General features: G+C 35.9%; 1 protein-coding gene across 1 annotated transcript in view; it reads left to right on the top strand.

The window, feature by feature from the left end:
- dntt (deoxynucleotidyltransferase, terminal) overlaps positions 1–22,500 on the top strand; it is a gene marked incomplete at its 5' end in the record, with an annotated part of 138,477 nt that overhangs the window by 73,581 nt on the left and 42,396 nt on the right. The window contains 2 exons of the mRNA XM_079636113.1: positions 8,298–8,534; positions 14,560–14,643. Of these exons, the coding sequence (XP_079492239.1) occupies positions 8,298–8,534; positions 14,560–14,643 (321 nt within the window). The remainder of the gene's footprint in view (positions 1–8,297; positions 8,535–14,559; positions 14,644–22,500) is intronic.

Genomic DNA, 22,500 nt, shown 5'->3' with positions numbered 1-22,500 from the left:
GTGTGTGTGTGTGTGTGTGTGATGGGTAGGTTTAGGGGCCGTGTTAGTGTGTGTGTGTGTGATGGGTAGGTTTAGGGGCCGTGTTAGTGTGTGTGTGTGTGTGTGATGGGTAGGTTTAGGGGTCGTGTGTGTGTGTGTGTGTGTGTGTGTGTGTGTGTGTGTGTGTGTGATGGGTAGGTTTAGGGGTCGGGTGGTTAGTGTGTGTGAGTGATGGGTAGGTTTAGGGGTCTGGTTAGTGTGTGTGTGTGTGTGTGATGGGTAGGTTAGTGTAAGTGGACAGAATATACAGTTTGGACAGTATAAAAATGATTACATCTGTGGAGAGGCCCCACAAAGATAGCGAACCAGACGTGTGTGTGTTTTAATAATATAGCTGGTTTTGTGGCTGTCAGCATAGATAATATTTTAATAGAAATTAGTTTTTTATCTTAAAACTAACATGAAATCGAGTATAACAAATGTATCATTAGTAAATGGCTATAACTTGGGCGTGGATTGTGAAGACAAACATTTGCTCTGTTGAATAATTCACAATATCACCAGAAATGTGAAGAAAGTAAAGGGTTTATATTTATTTGATGTTAATTTTATTATAATTCAAATGCTGAGAAAAAGTCTAATATCTTGCCCTGAATACAAGTATCATGTATCGCTTTAGGTTTCATTGAGAGTGATTTATATGAATTTAATAATCAATGTAATATAATGCAATTATAAACTATCAGTATAATGCAATTAATTATAATTCCATCCATCCAGATTTGCATATGAGCCTGTGGTGGAAACCATTGAAAAGCTTCAAACTGTGTTTATAAAGTAACTACAGCATTTAATAAAGTCAGACTGCACTGCTGATTTATATTAGCAGGAGAACATGATCCAAATGAAAAACTCAATTCAGTTTTAATCAGACGAATGCAAGGCATTAAGGAGAGAGATGTTTTCTGATGAAATAATGGCTCGTATGTGTCATGATGCAAAGCTCCACGCTTCTTTATCTCTGTGAAGTGAAATGTTCCCTGTAATGTGCATGAAAACTCCTCGTATCACAAGACGTGTGTGAACCTTCACGAAGCCTGAGACTCGTGTGTGTGTGTGTGTGTGTGTACTGTATGAGTCTAAGGGACAGATAACGGCTGTGAGAACACAAACACATAAAAGCACCAAAGGAAGAGGAAAGTTCTGCACCTGATCCACTGACAACGTGCACGACACCGCCATATCTGGCCAGAATGTTTGAACACATGCTTTTCTGTGTTAAATAATGCAGAAAATATCCCAGTTTGCTTATATGCGCTTAGAGAATACATAAAGCACATTATTTTACGGTAGAGAATCACAACATTTCAAACGTTGATTTAAAGCGGAAACAAATGGAATCTAAAAAAGAAGATACAAGTGAATGAACTCCTAATCCCAGAAATCAAGATTAGAAGATTAAAAAAGAAGATTGCAGCATTTGATTAAAAAGCAGATAGGAGCAGAAATATATATTTTTTATATACTTATTAAACTCCTAATTGATAATCATTGATTAGATTTTATGTAAATTGCAAAAGATAGACTGCGGTAAGATATGGTTCTTCCTCAGTAATTTTATATTGTTTTCCAGCACAAATATCTGAACCTTCTCTAATCAAGATACATTTACTGGAGAAGCAACATGACTGAATATATTAAGTCTTGCTTTATGAAAAATGGCTAAAAATGAAGTTAGTTTATGTGTAAAACAAAAAGAAATATCTGCCAATGGCGTCAGAAAAATTAACTTCATTTAAAGGAAAACAAGTTTATATTTCTGACCTCCATTGGCAGATATTTGTTCTTGTTTTAAGTGTAAACTTACTTCATTTTGATTCATTTTTTCAGAAAGCAAGACTTAATATATTCATTTTGCTTCTCCAGTAAATGTATCTTGATTAAAGAATGTTTAGATATGTGTGTTGGAAAACAAGATAAAAATACTGAGGAAGAACTTTTTTTTTTTGTTTTTTTTTGCATATACTGAATATATAATTGTAATTTGTTTGGTGTGTGCACATTTCTTTGAATGATTTCTAGATATTATGAGATGAATTGTGTGTTTTAATCGATTTAGTTGAAAGGCGTTGTACGCTATGAATATTGTTGTCTCTGTGACAAATGCTTATGTTCCTCTATTGTTGCTTTGGATATTTTGTTAAATGCGTTCAAATGTAAAGATTCAGTGTGAATGCATTTGTAAGTGTTAGTAGCTAAATTCATAATGTTTATAATGCTTCCTATCTTTGCTGTGCTTTACGGTGCAGCCGCTTCGGCCTCATTCATTGCCGACTGAAAAGTCAAAAAGTTGCATTGGATAAGAAGTTGAGGGTTATGTGTCTCCAAAAGCATGATCCATCTGGACCTTTGATTGGAGATGCAGTAATCCTAATCTTACACACTGTCCAGGACAGATAGTCATGAACGTTTGGATGCAGTCCGTGTGTTTCTGCAGAAATATGAAGTCTGCTGTTTTCAGAAACATGTCATTACTGTAGTGGTTTTTTTTAGATCTCAATGAGTTTCAGAAAGATATCTTAGTAGTGTCTCAAACTGAGCTCATATTTGATACCGAAGTCTAAACCAAATCGACAGCATTGCTGAGTATTTTCTGCTTAAAACTGCAGTGAACCAAAGACAGTCTCAAAAACACGGTTTGAAATCGCTGGTGTTTCTGACGTCACAGACTACCTTGTAACCAATCAGATCAACGTGTGATCGTCAACCAGTGGATCTCTGAGTGAGTGAGTGGAGGCGGGGCTCATTTGCATATTCAAACTAAATGAGGAAAAGTATATTCAAGCTATTTTAAAGGATAATTCCGGTATTTAACACCTTGAGTCTATATTGTAGTTTGTTTTGGATGAACAAGAGTGGTGGACAACATTTTTTTGACAATGGTTCCTCTCTCGAGTTTTTGACTATAAAAGAATTGGCCATGGACCCATTTAACATTGGAGTCAATGGGCATGTCTGAAAATGTCATTAAAACAGCCAATAATGTTCATTTACAAAACTGTTAAACTCACCGAGTGATTAGTGATGTTAGTTGATGTTCCAGAAACAAAAAGTGTTGCGAAATACAGTTTCTGTTGTGTTTTATTCGTCATTTTGTAAAATCCCATTGAATTCTGTTGAAGGACTGAGTGCTCGTTAATATAAATGCGCTACCGGAAACGGAAAGGGGGCCGTTTACATTTGGTCGATGTCGTCTTTTTGCTCGCTTCCGTTTCTCATAAGGCTAGCGAGCAGAGCTCTTTACCGCAGTTTTTGACCGCACAAATTCTAACCATATTGAAAGACGTGACCACTGACCAGTGCAATATGAAGTTGAACTCGACTGTGACCGTGAGTGTCCCACGAGACATAAACATCGGTTATCGCCATCAAGTGGTCAGGAGTGTGCTAACGCTTCAGATTCAAATATTGAGCGGAAGTTACACGGTTCTGAAAAAATAGTTCCACTATAGCAAAATAAACGGATTGGAATCATATATTGCGACGATATATTGTTTATAATCATCAACGAACACCACTAACCACTCGGTGAGTTTAACAGTTTTGTAAACGAACATTATTGGCTGTTTTAATGACATTTTCGGACATGCACATTGACTCCAATGTTAAATGGGTTCATGGCCAATTCTTTTATAGTCAAAAACTCGAGAGAGGAACCATTGTCAAAAAAATGTTGTTCACCACTCTTGTTCATCCAAAACAAACTACAATATAGACTCAAGGTGTTAAATACCGGAATTATCCTTTAAGACATGAAGATTTTTTTTTTCAGGGAAAAATCATTTAACTGTCATTTTGGTGATCAAAGATGAGTTTTAAGGGATACAATTATTAACAACAGGGGGACTTTAAACCTTCACAGGAACTTTAGTAGAAACCTCTGAGATGAACGTGATTATTAAGTGGAATATAATTACGTCTCCCGAGCTGTTTAAGAGCAACCTGTGAGCGATCACGTTAGTCTCACGTTCCCCGCTGACGGACGCGCCGGCGTTTAACACAAGGTTATTTTTACACGAGGTTTGCACAATTAGACTGAGCGTGTGTGGGTTTAGCGGCGGGAGCTTCAACCCTGCGGCAGTTATTGCTCTTTAACACGAGCGCTTCAGATTGATGCTCTGTGAGAGGGATGCAGTAGTGCAACAATTATTAAGGCTGCTGCAATTAAACTGACAATTTGTAATGTAAGTGGTCTCAGTTCTGCTCCCATCGGGCGCTGGATAATCAGAGCGACGCGTAATCGAGCAACAGTTCTCAGGCCATTCCCTTCTTCCCTCGCTTTATTTCTCTCCTTTATTTCTCTCACCGCTTTATTTCTCTCACCGCACTTATGCACCAGAAAAACAAGCGCACAGCCATCTTTAAAGTATTGTCTTTGAACTTCTGATTTTGCGGTCGCTCTGTATATCTCTATGGCATTGCTGTCCAGGAGTAATTAGCTGATGAAGTGGATTTACTTAAAACCTGTTAACTGTCACCCCCCTTTTTTTAATAGACATGCACATTCTGAACTTAAATGTTTGTAATTCAAGAATGCTTTGGAATATAGATGTAAGATTGGTCTTGTTATAAATTTAAATAAATTAAGAAAGTGAAACTGAAAAAAGTTATAGAAGTTTGAGTTTATAAATATGTACAATATAAAAAAAATAATTATTCATATTTTATATAAAATATATTTTTTTAAAAACCTGGGCAACTCTAAAACTGCAAAAAAATCAAAGCCAAAAACCCGAACAAGTTTTGTTTCAAATTTTAGGTTGATATCTCAAAAAAATTAGCTTTCAGTGAGATTTAGTTTGGGCGCAGTACCACACTTCTCCACTAGTTGACATTACTCCCATATAAGGGCGCCTCCATTTCCATATGTGTTTTTTCTTTATATGTAAAACAATTTCATAGCTTTTTTTCTATAATTGAATGGATGCTATCTTTTGAACTCTTGGCATGAAAACAAACTGAGGTTTCTACCATTCTTTCATGATTTTTCATGTTCATCACTATTTCAAAATAAAGGTCTGAACACGCCTTAGGAGTATGAACATATTCTTGTTGCAAATTAATAAATTACAACTTCTCTCGCCAAAATTGAACCTTGGCTATTTTTGTAAATCTACCCGAGTCAAACATTCGTGTAAAGACATCATTAGAATGGAAACTCCACTTTTAAGTTTGACCGTATTTTCGTTTTCGGTCAAAATGCCTTTTGAATGGGAGTGCACGGGGCGCTACTATGATAGCATCGCTGTTTTTAAAACACTAATGCGGCTCGACACAACATGAAACTGTGCTGGAAGCGTCACCAGCGGCTCTACACATGAACTCCAGCATTGACTACATTGTTTGTGTACACAGAGTTTACTAAAAATAAAGATTTTGAACAACTCACTGTGTTTTCGTCCGCCGCCATTTTGTCAGTCAAAAGTAGTCGATCTCCGAATGCAACGTAACATGAGGAGAGTAAAGATTGAAAGCTCCTAAAGCTTGTAATGAACCGACTCCATGCTTTTCATTGGAATTACAAGTTCATGACTTTTCCTCATATGGAGTCGGTTCATATACGTCACATTCGGAGATCGACTACTTTTGCACAGTAACAAAATGCTAAAATATGTTAATTCACGTTAGTAATGTATTAAAAAATACTTGCCACATGCTAATTCATGCTAGCAACGTGATAAAAAATGCTAGCAACATGTTAATTCATGCTAACAATGTGTTAAAACATGCTAACAACATGCTAATTCATGTAGATAGCAAAACACAGTAGCAATAGGGGTTAGAATCCCCGAGTTCGAATCCGCCTTTTGCCGAAATCGCTCCAATCACACATCAGATCAGAAAGGCAATTATTATCAATAAAAATGAAGAAAATATTCGAAAAGTGGAATAAAGTGTCTAAGATGTTTAATAATTAAGTGTTTATCAGTAGGGAGGGCTTTAATGTCCCAATAACGCATCCTTTTAATAATTGTAATAAATATAAATATAAATCAATTTAATTTTGCTGTATATAATACTGTATAATTCATAAATATAATAATTTAATATTAATACATTTAATTAATACAAAGAATGGTAGGGAGGGCTTTAATGTCCCAATAAGGCATCCTTTTAATAATTGTAATAAATATAAATACATTTAATTTTGCTGTATATAATAATGTATAATTTATAAATATAATCATTTAATATGAATACATTTAATAAAAAAAGTAACACTTCTTCATCCTTGTCCCTCCATCCACACACTCTTTTTCCTTCTTTGTATGTGTTTAAACCTGCTCTGCTCTTTATTTATGGACGGATCGGAGGAATAGTCCTGGATTTATTTCATTTCTCGTGGAGTGGAAGCGTTTAGCGGTTAGCGGTTAGCGCAGACGGAGAAAGGCGTCCCGCTGACTCGAGATCCAGCGCTATAATTGAACAGGAACCGTATTCCTGGATCTCTATTCTTCAGCGGTTGGTGTTTGCGTCTTTGCTCCAGTGAGTCGCTCAATGGGTTGAGTATTAGCAGACTTCACCGCGGCTTATCCAATCACGCGTCTTTGTTCTGTTTATTTAGCTGCGCGCTCGAGGAGCTCGTCTTGCGTGTTTGCAAATACACTTCTTTCTGTCCGACACTCAATCAGACAAACTCTTATTTAAGGTGCAAATTACATCTGAGGCTGGTGGCTTCAGGTTTGTGCCACACACTAACAAAATAACAGCGAGTAAGAGCGAAAAAAACAAAGACGAATTGAAAAATTATGCAGAAAAATCTGTATGTGGTGGTGTGTGTGGAACGTTAATGCAAGAAGAGTGTGACTTACTTTTCATGTGTGGATGTTTGGAGTGCAGACTTTATTTCAGTGTTTCACTTTATTAATGTGAAATATACTGCTTTAAAAGTTTGAGGTCATTAAGATTTTTAATGTTGCTAAAACATGCTAGCAACATGCTGAATAATGCTAGCAACATGTTAAATCATGCTAGCAAACATAATTCATGCTAGAAACGTGCTAGTACTTAATGCTAACAACATGTTACAATGTGTTTAATAAATCATGATAGCAACTTGATAATTAATGTAAGAGATGCTAATTCATGTTAGCAAAGTGATAAACTGCCACTGTTGCCTTGGCTTTTGGCTTGCTTAGTTGGAGACATTTAATATTCAACAATATTATTGATCTGCCTTACCTAAGGTGGACGATGGCACAATTTTCTTCTAGAAACAAACTTTGTTGTATTATTTTCATGTTATCACTGTGAAGCTGCTTTGATACAATCTGTGTTGTAAAAAGCACTATATAAATAAAGGTGATTTGACTTTACAATGTGGTAACACATGTAAGCTAAATGTGGTAAATCATACTAGCAACTCGTTAATTAAAACTAGAATTTTTTTAAATCATGATAGCAACATGATAAAAATGCTAACAACATGCTGATTCATGTTAACAATGTGTTAAAACATGATAGCAACATGCTAATATACTGCTTTAAAACCGTTTAAAAGTTTGAGGTCATTAAGTTTTTAATGAAACTAATGTTTGCAATGTGCTAAGCAACATGATGACTAATGCTAGCAACATGTTAAATCATGCTAACAAGCACAATTCATGCTAGCAACATGCTAGTACTTAATGCTAACAACATGTTAAAACATGTTAACAATGTGTTGAATCATGATAGCAACATGATAATTCATGTAAGATATGCTAATTCATGTTAGCAAAGTGATAAATCATGTTAACAATGTGGTAAAACATGTAAGCTAAATGATCATTCATGTTAGCAATGTGCTAAAACATGTTAGCAATATGTTCAATCATGCTAGCAATGTGTAAAAATGCTAGCAACATGCTAATGTTCTTTTTAGCAAACGTGGTAAATCACTTGCAAAAAATGTTAAATCATGATAGCAAAACATGATAAAAAATGCTAACAACATGCTAATTAATTCTAGCAATGTTAAAACATGCTAGCAACATGTTAATTCATGCTAACAATGTGTCAGAACATGTTAGCAATGTGTCAGAACATGTTAGAAATGTGTCAGAACATGATAGCAACAGGCTCATTCATGTTAGCAACCTGTTGCAAGCAAAACAAGCTAATTCATGCTAGCAATATGCAGTCTTTCACGGTTAAAATTGATTATTTATTTTTTTAAAGTGTGTTCCATTCCGAAAATAACCAGTAATTAACAACCACATATGCTCGTATTCTAAAAACAAAACAAATATCTATAAAACTATAAACATGTTTTTCAGAACATCCTGCTGTACTCAGACTTCCAGGACTCGACCTTTGACCTGAGCCAGCTGCCGACCCATCGCTTTGAGGCCATGGATCATTTCAGCAAGTGTTTCCTGATCGTCAAGCTGAAGAGAGAGCCGGAGAGCCGCGAGCGAGAGGCGAGCCGGGACTGGAGAGCGGTGCGCGTGGATCTGGTGGCTCCTCCGCTCGAGCGCTATGCCTACGCCCTGCTGGGATGGACCGGCTCCACGGTATGAGCACCACTACATAGAAGAGCTCTGATTGGACTAAATTAACCTCAGTGGTTCTAGTGCATCAAGCGAGTATGCTTGAGCTTTTGTTCACCAAATTTGAGTGCTCTATGTGAATAAAAGCCTAAATGAAATCTGTTCATTACATAAAGTGATAGTGTCTCTTCAGGAGTCCAGGATTAAACCACTCAAATTCATATTGATTCATATCAATTATCTTTTTATGAACTTTGGGGACAGAAATCTCTCAGATTTCATTAAAATATCTTTATTTTTCTTCATTTTTGGGTGAACAATCCCTTTTGTGTTAAAATGTTATCAACATGCTAAATAATGTTAGCAACATGATAAAACATGTTAGCAACATGCTAAAACATGTTAGCAACATGCTAAATCATGATGATAACAAAAATGATAAGACATGCTAATTCATGTTAGCAATGTGTTCAATTCATGCTATCAAAATGCTTGTAATTCATGTTTACAACATGTTTAAAAAATGCTAATTATGTGTTAAATCATGCTAACAAAATGTTAATTCATGTTAGCAATGTGTTAAAAATGTTAGAAACATGTTAAATAATGCTAGCAATGTGTTAAAACATGCTAGGATGTTAGTTCATGTTATCAACATGGTAAATCATGTTAGCAACGTGATAATTAATAGTAGAAACATGTTAAATCATACTAGCAACATGTTAATGCATGTTAGTAATGTGCAATAACACACTAGCAAAATGTTAAATTATGTTAACAACATGTTAATTCATGTTAACAATGTGCTAAACATGCTAACATTGTGCTAAAACATGCTAGCAATCTGCTAATGCATGTTAGCAGCATGATAAAACATGTTAGCTACATGCTAATTATTGCTAACAACTTTTTACAGAATGCAAGCAAAATATGCTAATTCATGCTATTCAATCAGTTATGAGATTGAAACCAATTGGATTTACTGATGGTATATATATTACCTGGTTTTTGTGTATTTAAAACACATACATTTTATTTATTGCTATTACAGAAATCTGACCTGCCTCATTTATGCACACATTACATAAAGCTTATTCGTATTCGTTAGGTAACACTTTACAATAAGGTTCATTAGTTAACATTAGTTAACTACCTCAATTAACATGAGCTAAGAATGAACTGCACTTATTCAGCATTTATTAATCATAGTTAAAGGGGTGGTTTACTGCTTTTTTTCTTTGCATGATTGTATTTATGGGGTGCAATATAACATGTCTTCGTTTTTTTTTTTTTTTTTTTAGCCTTATTTTTCATAAATTTCCCCTTTATTGTAAGACGCTTTCTCCTCTGTCATTTGAACGACCGGTTGACTTCCTGATTCTATGAAACCACTCCCTCAGAAACAGGCATGGGCTAAGATTGGTTAGTTGGGCCGGTGCGTTGTAATTGGCTAAACTGCGCAGTGCACGTTGTCCGGAAACTTCACGCCCATCACCTTTACGGGCGAAAGTCGCATGTGCTTTGGTCAAATGTAAATAATGGTTTCTATACTGCCGTCAGTTTGAGCCAGAATCAGACCCAGAAAGCGGCAATGAAGAGAGTCAAGCAGAACCTCCCCAAACACGGCTCTTACAAAACGTTTCTGAATGGTACATTTTTTTTATTATTATTATACTATTATTATATAATAATTTCGATACGCTGTTGCTTGAAAATACCACTGCTGACACTTGTTAGCTTTTGAGATACGGGTTTCTCCTGATTAAACATTTAATATAACTGAATAAATGACTGAGTAATACCGCAGCTGAAGTTTGCTGTTGCGATTACATATATATATATTTTAAACTTTATACACGTTTGTCTTACACACAAAATAGCATCGAACTAACTGGCTACTATAAACAAACAGCTTTGGCATTGGTTTACGTTCTTGATCAAATCGAAAAATTACTTCATAAAGTATACATGGAAAATACATTTACAAAATTAGTACATAATTACAAATTGCAGGTTCAAAATGTTTGTACGCGTTTGTCATAGAAATAGCATAATTAAGTGGCTATAACGCGAGCGCTGGCATTTGTTTACGTCCCTGATAAAACTAAAACATTACGTCTGAAATTATACATGCAAACATTTAAAATTATTAAGTCTTACTTACAGGTTGTGGCCCAACAACGGCTGCCTCTGGGTTTAAAGTTGGAACTGTTTCATGTTTTAGTTTCTTGTTTAATCCGGCATTGAATTCGTGGAGATTCTGGAAGCTGTCTTAAATGCACAGCACAGAGAGCTACGATTGTAATTTTCAGGAACATAATAAAACAGAAATTGTAGCCATTGTTGACGAACTACAGCGTCCAAAGGAAGCCCGAACACCGACGACATGACAGCTGCGTGAAAATAACACACTTTCGACGGCATGGCTACAGCTCTCCACTATAATTCTTCCTCTTCCACGAAGCCGCAGAAATATGGCCACGCCCCCTTTTTTGTGCATATTCCGGAGGGAGGGTTGACGTAAATGTATGGGTTAGCTACGTATAAAACCCGGGAAGTATCTCGTTGTAGTCCCATTCGAGTCGTTTTTGTAGGTATTAAACTTCCTGATTTTTAAAAGACGATATCTCTGCTTACGTTGAACTTTCAGCGCAGCAACTTTGCAGATACTGTTCATGCACCAACAGCAACATTACACACTATTTAAAATGAAAAAAGTGAAATCGCTTTCAACCACCCCTTTAATATAAATTTCAACATTTACTAATACATTATTAAAATCAAAGGTTGTATTTGTTAACATTAATGCACTGTGAACTGACATGAACTAACAATGAACAGCTGTATTTTCATTAACTAACATTAACGAAGACTAATAAATACTGTAACAAAGGTTTTGTTAGTTTTTAGTTCATGTAAGTTAATACATTACCTGATGAACCTTATTGAAAAGTGTTACCGTTTGTTAAAATGCATGAACATTTTATATGCAATTCAATACATAAATCTACATTTAAGCCAAATATATTCATATTGTGTTTGTGACCCTAAACGTCCACAAGCGCAGAGGAAAGACTGTAGGGCCGTCCAGAGACAGATACAGTTTGACTCGAGCTGTTTATAGACGAACTCTGACCTTGAGCTTCAGGTCCACGTGGACGCTCGACCCATCAGCTGTAATTACAGTCTCACACTCGCCGCTCCTGGGGTCTGCTATCCCATGATGCATCAGCAGCACCCACGGCGTGTGTAGTTTCACTGTGATGAAGATGGAGAACGAGAGGACGTTAGTTTCTGAGGCTTATCATTATACCCAGGGTTTGAAGTTTAAAAAAATTTACTCACCGGCCAATTTGGCTACTACATTTTTAAGTTACCGGCCATTCAGAACTTCTACTAGCCAAAAAAAGAAAAAGAAATGTAGAAAAGAAATGATCTTGTACCCGGATTAACTTGTTTATGTATTATTTTTTATGTATTGTAGAATTGGAGCTGTAACCATTGCTGCAAGTACAATTTAAAATGGTATTAAAATGGTCAAATTACGGTAAATGGCTGGAACCACAGCTGCCAGTATTTTACTGTAAGTTACAGTAAAGCTGTAAAATGGGAAAACAGTGTTGAAACGGTAAAATGTGAAAACAGTGTTGAAACCATAAAATTACGGTAAATGGCTGGAACCACAGCTGCCAGTATTTTACTGTTAAATTACAGTTAAGCTGTAAAATGGAAAAACGGTGTTGAAAAGGTAAAATTACGATAAATGGCTGGAACCACACCTGCCAGTATTTTACTGTTAAATTACAGTAAAGCTGTAAAATGGAAAAACGGTGTTGAAAAGGTAAAATTACAATAAATGGCTGGAACCACAGCTGCCAGTATTTTACTGTTAAATTACAGTAAAGCTGTAAAATGGAAAAACGGTGTTGAAAAGGTAAAATTACAATAAATGGCTGGAACCACACCTGCCAGTATTTTACTGTTAAATTACAGTAAAGCTGTAAAATGGAAAAACGGTGTTGAAACGGTAAAATTACAATAAATGGCTGGAACCACAGCTGCTAGTATTTTACTGTTAAATTACAGTAAAGCTGTAAAATGGAAAAACGGTGTTGAAACGGTAAAATGTGAAAACAGTGTTGAAACGGTAAAATTACGGTGAATGGCTGGAACCACAACTGCCAGTATTTTACTGTTGTTACACCTTGTTAAAAACAAAATTTTACAATACATACAGTATATATATGTGTGTGTGTGTTTGTATATATAGTGTATAATTATATATATATATTGTAAATTATATACTGTATACACTAAATACATACTGTATATATATATATTGTAAATATATATAAATAAAATGTGGATTTTATACATTCGTACAGTCATCCAGCATCTCCTCTCTTCCTCTTTCATCCTCATCCTCAAAAGTGTGTTTTAGTTGGACAGATCAATACAGTACACAGAACGTAATTTTTTTTTTTTACAAATATTGGTATTTTATATTAATCTTCGCTATTGCTTCAATGCAAATGAACAAGCGCCGTTATTTGTTGCTTAGTGACGTGTGTTAATATTTCATGATGACTCACGAGTATTTGCACTAAATCTGCGCAGATTTGGCTTACACGAACTTCCCCAAACTGAGTAAATATAATAAATAACTCACCAAATTGGCTCGTGATTCAACAGCATTACTCGCCACAGTTTACTTTTACTTTTTAAGATTGTGCATCTCACTAGAAGAACAGAATACTTTTAAAAAATCATATATTCATTCCCTGTGTCCGGATGTTTCATGGCATCCAGTGGCGTTTATTTCAAGCCCAAAAAGACCTTGAGGATCTTCAGATGATAATAATAAAACTATATATGTTTGAAGAGCTTAATGGAGAAGCGTTTAAATAAGTCTGCTGGCCATGATAAGAGTCTCTAAAGAGAGTCATGATGCTTAATGCCATAAACAACTAAATCAATATACAGTCGTGTGTTCAGGTTAGTTTTTAAATCTCATTTAACGTGTGCTTTATTTACTCCAGGGAAGAGATAAACTCTGTAATATTGCTGAGCAGAAGTTTAATGCCTTTATTCCTTAGATTATTCTGTTTGTGATATAACTGTCCGCTGAAAATATGATCTGTATTTGATCTGAGGATATTATAATGCACAATATGATTTACAATATAAAAATGTATGTGCTCTATTTAATCTCGTTGCGCTTTACAAAATCATTTGAGATTTTAAAGAGAAAATTTTCTTTATTCACTATGTAACCATAAATTAGCATGTTTTTCTATTTTTGATTATAGATAAATCCCGAAAGAGTCGTTCTGTTCTGCAATAGCAACTATACATTGTATGGGTCAAAATTATCAGTTTTTCTTTTATTCCAAAAATCATTAGGATATTAAGTAAAAATTATGTCCCATGAAGATATTTAGTAAATTTCCTACCATAAATATATAAAACATGTATTTTTGTGAGTGAATGCAGCACAATCGTGAACATAAATGCACAACTTTAAAGGAGATTTTCTCAATGTTTACATTTTTTTGCTCCTCAGATTCCAGATTTTCAATAGTTGTGTCTCGACCAAATATTGTCCTATCCTAACACACCACACATCAGTGGAGAGATTATTTATTCAGCTTTCATGTGATATATACATCTCAATTTTAACAAATTGACCCGTGTGACTGGTTTTGTGGTCCAGGGTCACATATGGTCTATAGTCTCAAATATACTTACTATAGAGGCCGCCAGTATCTGCTATGAGGCAGGGAGTAAAAGATGACGTGTTTTCACTGCAAATGAACAGGTTTATTGTAATATCGGCGAGAACTGCAGCATGATGAAAGATGACGGTAAAATAAGATTTTTTTTTATTTTGTTATTGAGGGGAAAGTGCATCACGTATTTACATATTCATCTAATCGTCGCTCTCAGCAGTGGACGGCGTCGGGATGTTCGTTAAAAGTATTTTGCATTTTTAGTAAGTAAACCTTTTGAATCGAGTCTTAACCTGAACGGTTCTCTCTTCTTCTTGCAGCTGTTTGAACGAGACCTGCGACGATTCGCCAGACTGGAGCGAGGAAAACTGCTGGACAATCACGCGCTGTACGACAAAGCAACGGTACAACACACACACTCACGCACGCACACACACACACTCACACTCACTCACTCACTCACTCACTTACTCCAACTCACGCACGCACACGCACACACACACACACACACACACACACACACACACACACACACACACAGTTTTTCATTTCTATCCTTGTGAGGACATTCCATAGGCGTAATGGTTTTTATACTGTACAAACTGTATATTCTATCCCCTTACACTGCCCCTATCCCTAAACCTACCCATCACACACACACACACACCTTACACTGCCCCTATCCCTAAACCTGCCCATCACACACACACACACACACACACTTACACTGCCCCTATCCCTAAACCTACCCATCACAGGAGACATTCTGCATTTTTACATTTTCAAAAATATATAATTTAGTATGTTTATTAACCCATTCCCCTCATGGGGACCGCTGGCTGGTCCCCACAATGGAGGTGATCTCAGGTGATTATGGTTCCCACAATGTAATGTATACCAAGTACACACACACACACACACACACACACACACACACACACACACACACACACACACACACACACACACACACACACACACACACACACACACACACACACACACACACACACACACACACACACACACACACACACACACACACACACACACACACTCACTCACTCACTCACTCACTCACTCCAACTCTCTCTCTCACTCACTCACACACACACACACACACACACACTAAATCCGACATCAACGGTATCATGAAAACACAGTATTTATCATGTCGATCATGTGACCTGGATAATAGATAACAGGGACTCGAACAAACACCTTCATTCCCACACACACATTTATTTTCTACAAGTGGCTAGTCTCCTCATATAAGTGTGAGTGAGTGAGTGAGTGAGTGAGTGTGTGTGTGTGTGTGTGTGAGAGAGAGAGAGAGTGTGTGTGTGTGTTTGTGTAGGTGTGTGTGCATGTGTGTGAGAAGAAAAAACACTGTAAACTTGCAATGGAATTGTGTGTTTGTTTGTTTGTTTGTTTGTTTTACATGATTGCATCCATTAGACACATCAGAAAAACATCAGGCATGTTGCTGTGACAACTGCATAGCAACACCCTGGCAGCCATTGGAGCGCATTGTGACTTTTGTATGGGAAACGTATTATATTTTAATGTATATATTATAACATATTTAGTATAAACGGTAAATGTCTGGTTATTTCCTGAACTCTATTAGGTGCTAGTTACACTTTCCACCTTTCAGTTCTTGTGTTGGGCAGTTAAAATATAAATATGATGAGCAGACATAGTTTATCTCGACATATATGAATATTTAGAGCCAATTATTGCAAATCCCATATGTGCTCAAAGGTTATACAGCGGGTTTGACCTCATTCAGAAATGCACAAGTGTAGCATGATGGGGTTTTGATTGAATTTGTCGTTTGTCTGATATGAATCAGTCCTGATTCTCTTTCATATTGTGATGTTGAACATTAGAGTCGTATTTTAAATAGTTGCTGATAATTTCATCATGTTTATAGCGTTCTGTTAACAGCGGATTATTTGTGCGTTTTTGAGTGCTTTTCTCATTGTGTTCTGATAAAATTACTTCTCCGCACAGAGATTTCATCCATTAACACACACACACACACACACACAGATTTTCAGACTGACTAATACACACCCACACAACATGCACTTTAATGGGAAACACAATTTCAGACTGGCAAAAAAAAACTGATTGAAAAATTATTTTCAACAGAGGTGCAAATTAACTGTCGGGCTTAAAAAAATATTGCTTTTTCACGACAATAACTAATCAAACGTGAGCCGGCAGGCGTCGGGTTCTGGCTTAGTTATGGCACTCGCCTCATATTAGCATGAATTGATTTTACTACAATTTTTCCATAACGCAGCAATCCGTCAAAGTCGGCGTTCTGACAGACAATCAGACCGGACTTCTCCCGAGGATTCCCAGCGTTAATATAATGTGTCCTGTCTCTGGCCGTGCCGGAGAAACGCTCCGATCAATCACGCTCCGGCTCGGATGCGGGAGAGTGATGAATGCTGGAGTGTGTCGTCTCTCGCTCAAATTATTACTGTCCTTCTGTCTTTTCTGCTTCATGCAAACGTCCTTCGGCTGTGAGACGCACATACAGTATTCTTGTTTGCATTTCAGATCAAAATGTGCATTAGAAAAATACATGTTCCCTCTGGAGCAAACACAACTACGGGAAAGAAAAAACAGCATCACTTATGTCTGAATGTCAAAGCATTAAAGAAGCACAAACACACTTTACAAAACATTTGACAAATCGACTGTCACTTAATGTGAATGTCAGTGTCTTGTGTTTGCATTCCACTTTTCTTCATCTGGTGTTTTACTGGTGTTTTTTTAGTGGATGTGTGAAGTCAGTTCCCACAATATACAATAATATGCTCCTCTTTTGAACTTTTTATTAATCAACGAAACCTAAAAAAAATATATTGTATCTCAGTTTAAAAAATGTTTTAACTGTTTTTAACATTGATAATAATCATGAATGTTTCTTGATCATCAAATCATCATATTAGAATGATTTATGAATGATCATGTGACGCTGAAGATACATTCATATATATTCACATAGAAAACAGCTGTTTTACATTGGAATCATATTTTTTTAGCTGGTTTTACTGTATTTTTCATTAAATAAGGAAAGCCGAATCCTTTGAATAGTAGTAAATATTTAAAGGGGTGGTAAAATGCCATTTTCACAAGATGTAAAATAAGTCTCTGATGTTCCCAGAGTGTGTGTGTGAAGTTTTAGCACAAAATACCCCACACATATGTTTATATAGCATGTTAAAATTGTCACTTTTTGAGAGTTTGAGAAAACGCACCATTTTTGTGCCTGGCCCTTTAAATGTAAATGAGCAGCTGCAGAGGGCGGGGTTTCAAGAGCTTGTGTGTGTTAGCAGCTGCGATTACCTCACACACACACACACTAAAATGACAGAAACTGTTCTGCCTTTAATGTTACAACGGAGTCAGACAAAAATGGAGAGACTCAAGAAGAAGTGACAACATGTAGAAGAACAGGACGTCTCTGATTGGTTAGTTGATGAGTTTATGTTGCTGATGTGGAGTTAACTATCTTCAATTAGCATATTGTGTCATAATAATCTATAAATCGCTCGTATAGGAACTGTTGTGAGATGCACAGAGTGACTTTCTATTGCATGTGAAAAGATGGATGCTAAAGTTTGAGCCGACTACAACTCTTCCTCTTCTCAACATGAACTGTGTGTTCAGGGGTAAATTTATGGTTTAAATATGGTTTAAATTTATTTACTTACACACTAACTACAGTTAGAAAAGTCAAATCATACTCAACCACCCCTTTAAGATTTTTACTTAATTAAAATAGCATCTGTTTGTCAGTAGATGTATATTAGTCACGTAGGCATATTTGGTTGCGAGATGGAGAAACACACAATAGATTCTGTTTGTGTTTGTTTCCAAAAAGGACCGTTTTAAGTTTTTAATGCATGTTTCTGGTTTTATTTTGAGTGATTCATCATGATCTCTGTGATCGTTCATTAAAGTGAAGATGTTTTTCCAGCTGACATCCATCCGAGATATCCTGATATTGAACAGCCATTGTCATAATCCAAAAAATTCCTAATGGATAAAATCAAATTTTCTGTAACACTTTACAATAAGATGAATTAGTTAACATTAGTTGATGCATTTAACTAACCATGAGAAATACATTTGTTACAGTATTTATTAATCTTTGTTCATGTTAGTTATTAAATGAATATGAACTAAGATGAAAAAATGCTGTATAAGTATTGTTCATTCTTAGTTCATGCTAACTAATGATCCTCATTGTAAAGTGTTACCAGTTTTTCTCATTGAATCTCTTGGAAATGCATCAGATTATTGAAGTTAAATGTTTTGGAAATTTGCAAAACTTTTCTTGATTTATGTTTTGCTTGAAGAGTGTGTTTGTCTATTCCAATGCACTGACATTCATATAGTCTTAAGTTTGACTTTAGCACATTTGTATGCACCGCTGTAAACGACACATGACTTCAGTGAAATGCACAGCAAAAGGTTGTAATATGATGGACAGTGTGAAACTCCTTTGATACACGCTCTTCCTCGTCTCTGAACCCAGTGTCCTGCCCTTTTGATTCATTTGCATGATCTTGTCAAAATCCCACTTCACAAGAGACGGGACAGACCCGTCCTGCCACTCTCAGTGTCAATATCTGACACGTTTGAAGCCACAAATCCCTGTTTTAGGAGTGCAAGGGCAGAGAGCATATCCATGTTTTGAGAATCTGCCGGGTTTATGCTTTTTGTTGAGTATCATAATTTATTCAGTGACCCAAACTGAGCAAAAATATGCAATTTAATGCAACTGATATTTATATGGACAAAAAGTAAGATTATATTCTGATTGCTTGTGATGTGTGTCAATGAGTGCGTTTGCATGCAAATTATTAAACCCATAATGCTTATTAATAAAGCCGACTATAACGCTTAGATCCACAGAAGACGAAGATGATTATAAAAGAACATAAGACTTAGTATGAACTCAGAATAACAAGAACTCTTGAATTCTTATAACATCTGGCAAAGGGACTACCAATGAAAACTATAGCCTTCGGGCTAATTTGGGTACATTTACATTCGTGAATGTTGATTAATGTACTTTAAATTAAGTAGAATTAAATTAATTCAATGTAAATGAATTTAATGTACTTTAAATTAAGGGTAAATTACCCTTTTCTAAATAAATAAATAAATAAATAAAAACAAGCCAACATATGAAACAGTGGCTAGTGCACGAACAACAACCGAGGAACTAAAGGAACTTAGATAGTGGTACGAACAAGGTTAATATGGAGACTAAGGAGGACTAATTATATCAGTAACCATGACAACTAATAAGTGGCGGGAAACTAAGGAAACACATGTGACACACTGAACTGTGTGTGGTCATGTAAATGCGTAAAACTGTTTTCCTTTATCGCTGTAATGTCATAAACGGCTTAAGAATAAACCGATGGATTTTTGTCCTCTCCCCCGATTTCTCCCGCATGTAAACATGTGATATGTGTCAGGAAAGCGTGCTTATACGGTGGATTTAAGTGCGTCCAGCCACAGCGAGTGTTTCCAGGGTGGAGAAATATATCTTAAACTCTGACTTTTTCTGGACTCAAGAAATATAAAAAAAAGGACAAGTGGTACAGTTAAATATGAGAGGTGAATGAATTAATACTCTATAGGGTTATTAATGCTTTATTTATCATCACAACTCGCATAATAAACTGAGTGAAATACATGGATGCTTATGAAATCGGGTTATTTCAATAAACTGATTTTTTGGTAGTTATCGGCGTATTGTGTGCATGATGCAGGTGAAACTCGAAAAATTTGAATATGGTGCAAAAGTTAATTTATTTCAGTAATTCAACTTAAAAGGTGAAACTAATATATTATATAGACTCATTACATGCAAAGTGAGATATTTCAAGACTTTATTTGTTATCATTTTGATGATTATGGCTTACAGCTTATGAAAACCTTTTCACAATATTCTAATTTTGAATTTGGGGTTTTCATAAGCTATAAGCCATAATCATCAAAATTATAACAAATAAAGGCTTGAAATATCTCACTTTGCATGTAATGAGTCTATATAATATATTAGTTTCTCCTTTTAAGTTGAATTTTCTGAAATAAATTTGCACGATATTCACATTTATCATGTTAGAATATCCTTAGAAATGTGTGCATCTATTATGATACAGTAAGCTTTATAGGGTTAAGATAGAAACACATGTAAAGTAGTGTAAAGTAATAAGCAATGTTGCACCTGTTGATCAGCGCTCGCTGAAAGCACAACACACATCAGTTTTCTAGGTTTGTTTCTCACGCTGTGTTTGGTCGTTCATGTGCACGTAACTGATTTCAGACTCGTTTTGAAGGTTGTGTCACGCACATATGCTTTATCCGTCACCGTCTCAGTCAGACACACTCATCAATTTGCCGTTGTGTCTGAAGGTCAGCGGCTCGATCCGACGAAGACGTCCTGGTAATGGAGTGTGTGAGACTCTTCCAACCCCGAAGCCCCATTAAAACCCTAATCGAGCTAATGAAGATCAATGAAGTATCTCTGCCGCAAAGATCGAGACGCTCTCTTGTGTTCTTCAGCAATGAGAGCGAGTCATTTCTTCTTCTTACGCTTAATTAAGTGAAAGAACATTTGCGTACCACCGCTGAGATAATGACACTTTTATCCCCAGTGAAGAGCTCTAGTTTACTTCTGGTTTGCATTTGGATTCTCTCTCTCTCTCTCTCTCTCTCTCTCTCTCTCTCTCTCTCTCTCTCTCTCTCTCTCTCTCTCTCTCTCTCTCTCTCTCTCTCTCTCTCTCTCTCTCTCTCTCTCTCTCTCTCTCTGAAGGATAAATGTGCCGTCTTGTTCCTGATAAATGAGGCGGCGTGAGCGCGGTTTGGCGTAGTCGGCAGGGCTAGCTAATCATCCAGCGCCTTGAGTTGACAAGGTTACTCTGAGTTCTTTTGATCGCCAACTTAGTTCAGTGATCTCCTCTATGGGTGGAGATGGCTTTGTCACATTACTGAATGATTAAGGGGAGGTAATAACGGAACATGCTCAAATTATACCAATTACATCTCAGCACTTATGCAAATCCATCCAGAGCCTCGTCTGAAGATGAAGCGGCTCCCATAAGCTGGTAATTAGCGACTAACAAGTTTGAATTGCACAGTAGTATTTCTTGGCGTGTGATGGTGGACTGAAAAGATTTACTTAGAAATTGCTAGTGAATTTCACAAATAATTACAAAGTTAAAATTGTTTCAAAGGAATGGTGAGTAACATGTTGAATTAAACATGGAGTTTTGATGCACGCACTAATGCAGGAACGTTTCAGGGGTTTTAACAAAAAACTTGAATATTTTTGTTACTTGAAATGAAATAAGTGTTAACTGAAACGAAAAAAAGAAAGAAAAACTGATACTTAAAAACTCATCTTTATGCGAGTGCCCTTCTAAAGGGTTTTCTTGTACTAGATCGTGCTTTTGAGATTTGAGTCTTTCATAATTGGGAATTTTTGTGTTATGGAGGGGAATTATTTTTTTCCTGTTTCAATGCATCAACACTGAGAGTGTTTTATGAGGTGTTTACGTTCAGTTTAATGGCGAATGTTAATGTTAGATAACAAAATATTAAATGCCATTTAATTAAAATAATCATAAATATTTCTTGAGCATCTAATCATCATATTAAAAGGATTTCTGAAGGATCATGTGACACTGAAGACTGGAGTAATGATGCTGAAAATTCAGCTTTGATCACAGGAATAAATTACACTTTACTAGTATATATTTACATGTTATTTTACATTGTAATAATATCTCACATTTTTACTGTATTTTTTAATCAAATATATCGAAATTAAATCCAGAAGAGACTTAAAAAAATTATAAAAATATTAAAAATATTTTTCCTTTATAATAGATTAGTATAATAAAAATAATTCGTTTTGGGAGCAAATAACTACCTAGCAACGGCATAGCAACCAGTCAGAACACCTTATATAGGTGACCTTCACATGGACAATTAACAGTCAGTTTAATTTTGTGCATAAAATTAGAATCTGTCATCTAATGCCATGAGATTCAGGCATTTCTAAGTGTGCTTTAAGTGTCCGAATGCTTTTGGGGTCACTGTATGTGTGTGTGTGTGTGTGTGCTGCTTTGTCCTCTACTGTTGGGCTGAAGGTGGACGATAATTAATATGTGTTCTGGGCTTTGATGAATGAGGACATTGGAGGATTTCATCAGCTA

The sequence above is a fragment of the Phoxinus phoxinus genome, assembly GCF_949152265.1.
Source record: "Phoxinus phoxinus genome assembly, chromosome: 14".
NCBI classification, from domain to species: Eukaryota; Metazoa; Chordata; class Actinopteri; order Cypriniformes; family Leuciscidae; genus Phoxinus; species Phoxinus phoxinus.
The sequence above is the reverse complement of the archived record's forward strand: the minus strand, read 5'-3'. Positions and strand labels throughout refer to the sequence as shown.